The following is a 12839-nucleotide window of genomic DNA, read 5'->3' as shown; positions in this document are numbered from 1 at the left end:
GAAGTCCTTTTGAAAGGACACAGGATCACGAAATGAAAAACTAAAAACGCAGAATTTTTTCCTTAAATTTAAAGCATCAGACGTATATCATCCGGTTCTTGTCTAACGAATTTTTTCTCTTCTTCTCGGACTGTGTAGTAAAAGGTTTATAAAGTACATACTTTAATATGAGATTTGTTCTCCTATAAACCCTTGATAAATTAATATCAACATTTTAAAGTCGAAATTTTGATACAAAATTTGTTCTGCTTATAAATCTTAGATAAACTATCAAAAAAAAAAACTGTTTATTCCAACTTATTTCATACCTCACCGTATACATGCATACACACTTATGTAAATAGCATTCCCCATAAAACTAATCTCCTTAAAAGTATACCCTCCAATTATCACTGAAATAAACATACATATATGCGTCATAATAAACATAATTTTTTATAATTTAAAATACAAATGACTGACTATAAATAAAAATAAAGCTCAATTATATAAATTTTAATGAAATAAAGGTATAATTTTAATTACTTAATTTACTTATTCTATACACACACACACTTACATACTCACACACACGCTTAAACAGAGAATAACATAATAAATAATTTATATACAGCGGAAACAACTGAACTGAGCTGCAATTTACATCCTCCAACTAAATTAAAAATAAAAAAACGTATAAAAAAACTTTCATTGCATTTTATTACTTTGACAACAACTGTTGGCAAACATAGCAGAGTCAACAACATTTCTTTTATTCATTTATTCATTTATTTATTTATTTCTTTTTTTATATAAAAATTTTTGGTAACAATTGAATATTCATTTTGTAGCCCATTAATTTTCCTACGAATAAACGCATACATACACTTACTCACTCGCTCACCTGCTCTTTTCAGCTCAGTTAGTCAGTAAGGCCATGTCGATTGTTGCAGATTCTTATCCATTACCTATGGGTTGTATTTATGTTGCATGTTAAAGTAACTTGCAACTTGTTTTCTTTATTATATGAACATGAACTTAATTTTCTTTTCGTTTGCAGTGTGTTTTGTTTTATTTTATTTGTTTATCTTAAAAATATACTTTACATTTTATTTCCCTACAGATCGAAATGCGTCGCAATTGTGGCAATAAAATTGTTGAAGAAGATGAAGAATGTGACTGTGGCACCTTTGAGGAGTGTGCCTTGGATCCGTGTTGTGATGGTATAACATGCAAACTGAAGTCGGAAGCACAGTGTGCTACGGGTGCATGTTGTGACCAATGTCGCGTAAGTATTTCTTCATTTCAATTTGTAAACCAATACGTTTACTTAAAATTGTATGCTTTGTTTTTATTTACAATTTTTTTTATTTTAATTACATTTTTTTATACTCACTTTGCTGTGTTTACTTCCGTTTCCTGCTATTTGCAATAATAATTCATTTGTGTGTTTATGTGTTTGTTTCTTTACTTATGACAGCTACGTTCCAAGGATCATATCTGCCGTGACTCGCATAATGAATGTGATTTACCCGAATATTGTGATGGTGATAGTGGCGAATGTCCCATGGATGTTTTCAAGAAAAATGGTTCACCTTGCGGCCATTCAAAATCCGGAGTATCAGGTTTGTAGTATTGTTAATATTTCATTTCTTTAGTTTAATTAATAAAACAAAAAAATCTTCTTTGTCCTTTTCTTACTTTCTGCAGGCTATTGTTTTCAAGGCGACTGTCCCACATTAAATTTACAATGTGAAGCTATTTGGGGTTATGGTGGTGTGGCAGCCGATAAAGAGTGTTTCGAACAATTCAATTCGAAGGGTTCCATTAATGGTCACTGTGGTCGTGATGGCAAAGACAATTTCGTTAAGTGTGAAGCTGAGTAAGTGTCATTTTAATGCTAAAATAACGAATTAATATTCAATCAAATATTTCTTTACCGCAGAAATGTTCAATGTGGCACTTTGCAGTGTAAGGAGGGCGAACGTCAACCCGTTAACGAGGGTGATTTATATTCAAGAACCATTATTTCAATTAAGGGTTTGGAATATGAGTGCAAGTATGTCTTAAAAATTATTTTTTGTTATTCGATTTTGTTATATAATATATATGAATATTTTTCTTATTTTTTAGAGCCACCAGCGGCCAACTCAATGCCAATGAGTATCCCGATCATGGTCTAGTTAAGGATGGCACTCCATGCGGAGATAATTTGATTTGTTTAAATCAAACTTGTGTTAGTATTTTTCCTCATGTGGATCAAACCAAGTGTCCAACAAATAAACAGGGTCAAGAATGCTCAGAAAGAGGGGTAAGTTAAAATGGATTTATTTTTAAGAAACTTTAGCAAATGTCTACAAAACAAACTAGACATTTTTTGTACCAAAATTAAGAAGAAAAAAGTGGCTTTATATGAGAACTATGGTCCGATATGGGCGGATGACCATAAAAATGTATTTATGTCGAATTTCACCGTTATATTACCGTTTATACAATAAATGAACGTTCAAGCTAATTTCTCAAGGGAATTGGATTGTAGGTTCAAACGAGGGCCGATCATTACACAAATCTTTATTTGAGATTTTTGCAGATAACGACGATATTTAATATTCATATTAGATTCAAAGCCTTATTCGAGTCGTACGGTTATATGGGGCCTGGATATGTAATAAACTAATTTTAATTATTTCAATAAGTTGCGACCCTGAGTTCTTAATAAAACATATAAAATTTAATCCCATTATCTTGAAATAGGTGGCTCAAAGTTTAATTAAAAAATTTACGGACGGACGGACAGACTGAAATACAGACAGACGGACATTACTTAATAGATTCATTAAATAATTCGAAGCCGATCGTTGTACCTTAAGGGAAATGTATTAACAATATTTCTATGCGTTCTGCAAAAAATTGGGATATATTGGTTTTATGGTGTAAGGTACAACAAATTGCAAAAAGATCTTGAGCATTACATGATGCATTACATGAAATACAACTAAATACATAAAAACGAAAGAAAAGTGAAAGTTTTCACATATGGTAGCAGGTCATTAGTATATTTGCAACTCTTTATACATACTGCAATAAAACAATTTAATAACTACATGTTCAGAATTTAATACAAAACACAAAATAACAAAACCTATGACTGCGAAAATGCCGTAAATTGTTATAATGTTAACGATCATTACAAAAGTATTGGAACTTATATTAAGCTTAAAACTCCTTTGAATACATACACAGCAAAAACTTACATTGAAAAGTAAAAATCCACTTTTCACTACATATTCATTAGCATTTTTAACCGATTTTTTAAACACGGCGAAGCCATTGGAGCCAAGTACTTACCAAGCTCGCTTACAAATAACTACTGAAATAAGTACTTACAAACGAAAGTTAAAAGTCGGTTATACAGAATACGAGCCTGAGCTTATTGTTCGTTGGTTTGCTGTCTTACTCACAACACCACTGCATAGTTAAAAAAAGCTATTTTCTTTGTGTGTGAGAGTAAAAAGCAGTTGAGCGCGATTCAATAAAATGTGCAAATAAAACGAAATTGTATGTAACATATAAGAGTTCTTAAAAATAATGCAGAAGATAAGTAATAGCATTGAAAAGTAAGAGGTTATGTAAGTAAGTAAAAGCCAATGCCGAGAATTTGCTGGGTACTTATTATAAAATACTTACCTTGATCATATACATATACATAAACATAAATTACTTAAATCGTATGGTAATTTTTGCAATATTAATTTGTTAAATTTTTTTGCTGAAAATCCCCATTTTAATTTTACTCAGCTACTAGCTCCCTAGAGACGTTGTTAATAATTTTTAATATTATTTCAATAATTAAATTTGCAATTTTTCTCTCATTTTTCACATTTATCTCTGCTACAGGTTTGTACGAATACGAATAAATGTTTTTGCGACATGGGATGGGGAGGTATTGATTGCAGTTTAATTGTTTTATTAACTACACCACTGCCAACTGAAGCTCTGCCAACACCAGAAAATACAATCAAAATGGAAAAGAAGGAAACGCCGTATGGTAAGCTAAATGAATCATAAATAAAATTACATATTTTTTTACAAAAAAAATAAAATAAATAAAGAAAATAAAATACCAATGAAAAACCTTAACCAAAATGTAGCAACAACAGAAAAAAAAAAACATAAAATATTTCATTAAAAGAAAACTGAAAATTAATTTTTATTTAAATCTTCAGTAATAAGTTGAACTTAATTTGTGAATTGAAAACAAAAAAAAACACAGTATGAAATATTTATTAATAATTCACAAGTATAAACAACAAATGACAATGGTAATCCAGCATTTAAGTAAGCGAATGTGGTCAATTTACACAATTGCAAACAAAAATAATTTATGCACAATTTTCTTAAACAATAAGAAAGTAAATATATTCAATGGAAAATATACATATATGTGTTGCCTAAACAACCAAAATGAAAACAAAACATTTTTAAAAATTATTCTTTGTCTTAAGTATACGTCATCTCCTTCCTAATCATACATTTTACAGGATCTTCCGATCAAGATAGAATCAGCACTTTATCCATGGTCATCATTTTAACCGTTATCGTCAAGTGTGTCTTCATTAGTTTTGCAACACTGGCCGTTTGTTACAGGTAGAGTACCAAGCAAAAAAAAAAAAAAAAACAAAATTAATTCAAATTTAAGGTTTTTAAAATAAATTTGAACAAAATTTTATTATTGATTTAATTTTATGATTTTGTATATTGAAATTATGTTATTTTTTTGTAAAAAATATTTTGGTAGTTTAAAAATGTTTTGAAAAAGATTTAAAATTTTATATAAAATACAAATTGAAGTTAAAAGTTTTAGAAAATGTGTTACAGTGACTGAAGCTTATTACTATAAATATGATCTTGACTGTGATATTTTCCTAGGCTTTAAATTTTTATATGACTTTAAATATTATTTTGTTTTTTCGTTGAGTTAAAAAGCTAAAAAGGCAGCTTTTCACCACTTATTTATTGCATTTAAACTTATTAATTAACAACCCGCTGATGACATTGGAGTCCAGTTCTTACCTCGCTCGCTTAGAAATCAATAATAAAATAAGTGCTTACAAATATGGAGTTTTAAAACAAAAAATGCTCATACTGAATACGAAACTTGAATTCTTGTTCGCTATATCGCTGTCTTGCTCACAAGACTACCAAAAATATTTTTTTCAGAAAATTAATTTTCTTTCTGTATGTGAAAAAAACTGTGCAAATAGAACATTCAAACTAAAACTAAAGTACTTACTGATCTAGTTATATGTAAGCTATTATAAAAGTACTTTAAAGTGATGCAGACTGTAAGTCATTAAAAAGCAAGTCGTTCTGTTAGTTCAAGACATTAACGATTTTTTTCTCGGTAACAACTTTGACTATAGATTTGACTACTGTTTTAACTGTTCACTCCACTATGATTATGGAATTTTTTTTAACTGCGACTTTGAATATGACTTTGACAGAGTTTTGACTATGAATTTTATTATGACTTCAACTATGATTATAACTGTGACTATGTCTGATTTTGGATATGACTTTAACCATAACATCCTACTCACAAAATCTTCGCTTAGTTAATAGCGGTTTTCACAAAAAAACGTTTCACTTTCTGTGTTTGTAAAAAACTGTTGCTAGCGCAAAACTCCAAATAAAGCACATACTTATCGATTAAATGTAAGTCATTATATAAGTACTTACAGGTAATGCAGACTGTAAGCAGTAGTCAACGAAAAGTAGTACAAGCCACTACCGAGGTTTTTCGGGGTGAATATGACTTTGTTTATGACTAGAACTTTGTTACAGTATTTACTAAGCATTTTTCTATGACTTGACGATGGCTTTTTCTTTAACTATGACCATGATTTTGAACATGACTTTGACAATATATCTCTGACTATGACTAATTTAAGATATGATTTTAACCATAACTGGTCTAGTTTCTGTGCTTAACAAGTTCATTGGATTATAGGTTAATGCTACTGGTTTTAACAATTTATGTTTTTCATACTTTAAAGAAAAAAATGTTCGAAAAGTAAACTTAACTTCAATTAGTATTTTATATAAATGTACAAAATTTTATTATAAATTAAAAACATGATTTTTGTATTTAAATTTTATTTTTAAATTTCAAAATTTAGTTTCATTACGTTTTTAATTATAATAATTATTATCACTATATAAATTTGGTTTCTTTTCAATTGGGTTTAATACAAAAAGTATGCGAACTAAAAAAATGTTAAACAAAAAAATTATAATATATTTTCAACTGAAAAATTATATAAAGCTAAAATTATATGAAAAAAAAACTTTACATAAAAAATCTTTGCTTGGTTTTCTGTCCTAAAATATATTTATTTAAGTTGTTTATACAAAAATAAATATGGAAAAAATAAAATTTTGCTTTTTGCCATAAAATATAAACAAAACAACAAACTAGCAAGGAAAGTACCTACTCTACAAAAAACAAATATGTATGTATTTTAAATAGAAACTAAAAACGAAAAAACTAACAATGTCTCCTCTCATTGCCATGTCTAAAAAACAAACACGCACACAGAACTAACAAATATATAACATATACATTAATACCTACACTTGTACATACACAACTACATATATAATTATTTTGTACACATATAAATAAAAAAAGAGAATTTGGGTTTTTCTATATAGTATTTCCTATTTGTATACATACGTTTCTAAGTATGTATAATTGTTATTTTTTATTGTGTGTGTGTGTGTGTCAAAGTGTAAGTGTATGATCATGTGAGTGCGTGAAAGTGTTTATTCTATAAATATTATTTATTTAAATAATTTCTATAATTATTAACTTGTTTCCAACAAAATATCTTAATCTTTTATTATTGGTAAAACTATTTATGTATGTATGTATATTGGTGTGCATTTGAGTGTGTATGTAAAATTATACTATATATAAGAATATTTCTATAAATGTATAACTGTACCTCAACTTATGTATATTTATGAGTGTGTCAGTGTGTGTTTGTTTATATTATATAAATTTTTATAAATTTCTAAAGTCTTTACATATTTACTATCTTCTTCTTAAACATTGTGTTTCTCTTTTTGTCAGTTTATGTCTATTTCCCCATATTTCCGTTTATTTTCTTAGTTTTTTTTTTTTACACATATTTTTATTTAATGTATTGATTCCCTATTTTCTCTTCGCAAATAATTTGTGTACATAACAAATGTTTTTATTATTATTGTTATTGTTTTTCCATGTAATACTCAAAACAATAATAATGATTATGATGATGTGACTATTATTTTTATTAATGTGATTAATATAATTGTATAAATGTGTTTGTTCTAAATACTCTTTTGAAAATATTTATGAATACAAAAATTAATAAGTGAAAGTACATATTATGTGTGTGTGGAATATGTATATTTTTAAACTTTAGTTTTGATTTTCTCATCTTATACATTTTTTTTACATAAAAAGTGACTTCAATCTGAGGGTTTAAAAGAGAATTGGAGAAATAAGACACAAACTAATATGATGAATACCCATCGATTCAGAATATATTTTGAATATTTAACTATGTCTTGTTTATGATGAATTTATAATGTAGACTTGACTATGATTACTTGCCTATGATGATATGACTATGATGACTTGACTATGATAACCTGACTATGACGAATTGACTATGATGACTATGACTTGACTATGACTTGACTATGACTTGACTATGACTTGACTATGACTTGACTATGACTTGACTATGACTTGACTATGACTTGACTATGACTTGACTATGACTTGACTATGACTTGACTATGACTTGACTATGACTTGACTATGACTTGACTATGACTTGACTATGACTTGACTATGACTTGACTATGACTTGACTATGTATTTTCCTAAATCATTATTTTCATTCGATATTTAATACAAAATTTTTATTAAAAAATTTAATTCAAAAATAGTTTTATATATTTAAGAATGTATGTACGAAATTAGTTATCTGCACATATTTTTCCTTTTTTTTGTACGTAATTGGCTTAAAATATCTTGCACTTTTTCCAACATCAAAACTGACTGATTAAATTTCTTGGTACCATATTTTTTTAAGTTTAATTAATCATAAAATAATTATTTATTTGACATAATAATTTTCATTGATTTAATTTTTCATACTAGACTCCTTACTTTATAATTAAAAAAAAATATGAGTAATAACAACAAAAAAAGACCTCGTTAACATGTAATCCCTCATTAAAAAAAAGTAATTAAAATATGCATTCATACGTGTCATTATGCGAAATTTATAATAATTATTAAAACAAATTGTTTCTTTTCAATCAAACACACACATACATATAATAGAGCAGTTTCTTTGGCCCACCATTTTATTTATTTATTTTTTTTTAACGTTAAATTGACAAAAAAGCAATATGTGTAAATCCTCTTAATTAAGTAGGTTTTTTGTTTGTAATAAAAAGCGGTATACTAAACGACTAGAACCTTTTAACAAATTTAACAGTTTATAATGTAAATAAGTATAAATATTGACATCAATGTGTTTAAAGTCATAATTAATTGTATAATTATGTTTTTATTTATTTAAATTTTTATTTGTTTATTTTATTTAATATTCTCTTAAAAAAGTTTGAAGCAAAAAAGTGTTAAAGTGAACAATTGTTTAGTCAGTTTTTTATTGAAAGGTGTGATATTTTGTTTTTTCAAATTTTAATCCAATTAATAAATATCAATGAAAACAACCCAAAACATGACATATATAAGAAAAATTAAATAATTTTTAAGCAAACAATTATTAATTAATATAATATTTTTTTATATAAAATAAAAATTGCAATGTAATTAACTACAATCCGTAACATTTATAACATATTTTATTATAATAAGAATTTTAAAATAATATTTTTTTAAACTTAACGATCCCTGATTCCAAAATTTCTTTCTGAATCATTTTGTTGATGTCCGTCTGTTCTTGTATTCGAAATACAAAACCTAATTTTTTAAAATTTGTTTAAACATTTAACCCAATCTAGACAAAATCTTGTAATGCTAACAAAAGTTTGAAATTATTTAAAAAAAAAAACCTTTAAACATTGATAGCTGTCATCTAATCGATATATAATGTACGATTGATTATGTCAAATTCTATAAAATCATGAAAAAAACTTAACAAGTTCTCAATTAATCATTCTAAACTGAATACAACCACTAAAACAACGCCCACCCCCATTGCTTTTATAGCCGGATATGCTAATTCACTTTTTTCGAAATTCAATTTTCGTTTCCTTTTTTGGTTCCCTCCCTCTCTTTCATTTTTTCGTACATAAATCTTTTTTTCTTTTCACATCTTTTTTGCATGACATTTTTCAACAACAGCAACAATATAAAAAATAAATAAATAAAAAACAACTACAAAAAATGTCCATAAAAATCTCACACAACAAACAATTGATAACAAAGAAAAAAAAAAAAAGATTGCAATAAAACAAATTAAGGCTCAATATTTATATTAAAAAAAACAGGAAGAAAAACTTTATGTTTTCATCCTGTACCCGCGCGCTCTCGTAGGATTACCATTGTCATAGCGTGCTGAGATTTTATTTATTCATCCTATTTTACAGGATTTTTTTATACAACAACAAAATACGATAATAATAATAATGGTATTGAGAAATAAACTTACACATGTGGTCAGAAAAGTAGGTGTATTTATCCGTTTTATATTAAAGTATTATAAAGTATGTTTCTTTTGAATTCTATGTTCTGAAGACTCCTTAGATCTTTGAAAAATAATAATTATTATACAAATATTTATTCGAATGATATAAATCCTACGTCTGTTGGATTCTATATTCTTAAGACCCTTAGAATCCTCGGGATTCAAATCTTAAAAATCAACAAAATCGGTCTGTAAATATTTTACATAACAGCAAAATTCTGAAACAATCTATGGAATTATTGTTGAAAAAATAAGATAAAAACAACAACCTATATTATATATTTTTTGTTTTTCATAATCAACGGCTGAAATCAAAGATGGAAACAATTTATAAATGAAATTCTTAAGTTTTTTGAAAAATAAATTAAAAAATTTAGAAACTTATTTTAATTTCCCAAAAAAATACTTAAATATTTCCCACAGCCAAACTTGATACCTTAGTATTGGCCATAAGCTACACCAACGAATAAAGTTAAAATAATGAATACCTTTACAGGTCTGGCATTGCTTTGGTCCAACATTAATTCAAAGAAAATCTCTCCAGTTTAGCCTGACAGCACCGAGCTATATTTTGAATCTGAGACTTAGTTTAACCCCAATCCATCGACTATTCAGGTGACTAGCTAATTTAACATGTGCTGTTCCTACGAGGAAGTCAATCGTCACTCCATAGATTACAAAAAGAGAGAAAATAGCTTAATTTTGTGTTTTTAAAGTGTACACTCTCTCGCTTACAAAGGTCACAGTAAAGTAAACATTATCTTAACCCTCTTTTAAAAAGAGTAAATACGTGCCCAAAAACGTACGCATATCCTACAATGACGTCAATTGTCACCTCATTGATTACAAAGAGACAGAAAATAGTCTAATTTTATGTTTTAAGTGTCCACTCTCTATACTTTACAAAGGTGACAGTATAGTACCGATTATCCTCACCGTCGTTTACAAAGAGTACATTCGTGATGAAGGATGATTTAAAGGTGGTTAGACGTTAGTGAAAATATAAGACTTTTTCGGATATATTTCGAATTTTTGTCGAACTGCTGGAATATTTATACTAAAGAAATTAAAGTAATTTTCCAAAAATATTTCTTCCCTAAGGTTTGGATTTGTCGTAACATAATTCTGTTCATCCATAGAAAATTTTAACAGATTGACTAAATATTTACTTTAAAACTTTGTACCACTTGTACAAATATTTAATATCATGTTCCTTCAAATGGATATAGTTTAGGGTACATTTATGCATTTTGGGATGACACTTTTTCAAAAAAAGAAAAAAAAATAATTTTACACCTAGTTTTCTGTCCACATGTGTACATTTCAAAATATATTACTTAGAGGATGAAAAATATACAATATATTTTATAAATATTTTTTTCTAAGTTAAAACTAATTCTAACATTAAACAATTACTTTAATATATTTCCGCAACTGTCTGTCAATGTCAACACTACTACCAATACTACTACGACGGAAACTACGTAAATCAACAAAACTACTGTGAACTAAAATAAAAAACAAATATTTATATAAAAAAAAAACTATAAAAAATAAATATTTTTAACAATAAACTACAACTAAATCTGCGTATATATGAAACTATCACTACTACTATTACCATAAAAAACTAATAAATATATAAATAAAAAAAACCTCACATAACACACTAACACTATTAAAATAACTAAACGAATGGATTAATGTTTGTAACGGTTTTATTTAAAATTAATAACGCTTTATTTGCTATTTATTTCCTAATTGTTTTGTTTCCTTCAAAAAAAATGGCAAATATCTTTTCATTTTATTTATGTTTTACTCTTCAACTTAATGCCAAACCAAATCCTTTTATTCCAATCCTGTTCCATCCTCTATCTCCTAATGAATTTTTAATTTCAAAACTGTTCAATGTTTTATAAAATGAATGAATTAATATTTTTTTTAACGGTTTTTATTACAATTTAATTTCCGTTTTTTTTAATTTGCAAACGGCCGCTTTTCGTAACTTTATGTTTTTCTACTAATAATGTCTTTATAAAAAACCTTTGAATTCAAAATGTCCTTATAATGTTTTTTTAATGTTTAAAACAATATATATAACAATAATATTTTATAAAAAAAAACAATAACTACAACAAATGAAAAACAAACAAAAATTTAACAAACTTTTTTTTGTTAACAAAAAAATATAAATAACCACCTCGTATAGAGAACTACCATGGCTCAAATACAGTATTTTTAGTTGGTGTACTAATGTCAGTTGTTGGGTTCGTTTTTGTAACATTCACCTTGATGGCACTGTGCTACAGGTCAGTTGTAGTACATAGAAACTTCTCCCTGTGTCTGAGGTTAGTTGAAAAGAAGTAATGAAAAACAAACAGTATTTGATGCAAAAAATACGAAATTTTTAACCAAAAAAAAAAAAAAAAAAATATGAAAAAAAAAGAAATTAACAATTTTTTTAATTACGATTTTTTGGTTTGTGAAAAAAAATTATTTTCTTTTTTTAATTGAATTTATTTTTAATATTTTATTTTTTTATAATTATTTTTTTCTTTTTTTGTATAGTTTTACGCATTGAAATCAAACGTCATTATAAATATAATTGTATTATTCCTTAGATAAATATACTTAATTATTAAACATATTTCTTAAAACTACACTGAAAAAACAATATTTGAAACTAACACCTTAAAATTTAAAGACTAACTTAGAGATGGCGAGAGATTCAAACATGTGTAGTTGAGAAGGCAATCTATGCTTTAGTTGTCAACTTCTAAAAAAAATACTTAACAACACTTTATTGTATAAATCGAGTTATTTGAGATTAAAGGTCGTAAAGTTTTCCAGACTTTTGTGAAAAGGTCCCAAAGTTTGTTGCGAAATTTGTGAAGTTTTCAATAAGTTCTTTAAATTTGCTCTTTTGATTGCATATCTTAGAAATACTAAAGATTGTCAAAGATCTAAGTTTTCAATGTTTTTCTCATGCAAACAATAATAATAAATTATGATCTTGAAATTAATCATGAATAAACTGTTTATATGACAGTTGTCCCATTGTGATGTAACACAATGGGATAACTCATT

At 26.7% G+C, this 12839-nt stretch overlaps 1 protein-coding gene across 14 annotated transcripts in view; it reads left to right on the top strand.

Moving 5' to 3' along the window:
* The window catches only part of LOC111677536 (disintegrin and metalloproteinase domain-containing protein 23), a 325168-nt gene that overhangs the window by 279777 nt on the left and 32552 nt on the right, over nt 1–12839 (top strand). For 10 of the 14 annotated variants that reach the window (XM_046946670.1, XM_046946671.1, XM_046946667.1 and 7 more), the window contains 7 exons: nt 1103–1267; nt 1460–1604; nt 1690–1861; nt 1925–2038; nt 2113–2290; nt 3877–4027; nt 11962–12100. In XM_046946670.1, coding sequence (XP_046802626.1) covers nt 1103–1267; nt 1460–1604; nt 1690–1861; nt 1925–2038; nt 2113–2290; nt 3877–4027; nt 11962–12100 — 1064 coding nt within the window. Of the gene's footprint in view, nt 1–1102; nt 1268–1459; nt 1605–1689; nt 1862–1924; nt 2039–2112; nt 2291–3876; nt 4028–4520; nt 4627–11961; nt 12101–12839 lie in introns of all 14 variants that reach the window. The other 4 variants (XM_046946668.1, XM_046946663.1, XM_023438676.2 and 1 more) reach the window with 2 other exon arrangements.

This window comes from Lucilia cuprina, chromosome 3 (assembly GCF_022045245.1).
Source record: "Lucilia cuprina isolate Lc7/37 chromosome 3, ASM2204524v1, whole genome shotgun sequence".
Taxonomy (NCBI): domain Eukaryota; kingdom Metazoa; phylum Arthropoda; class Insecta; order Diptera; family Calliphoridae; genus Lucilia; species Lucilia cuprina.
Note: the sequence above shows the minus strand (reverse complement) of the source record. Positions and strands in the feature narration are given on the sequence as shown.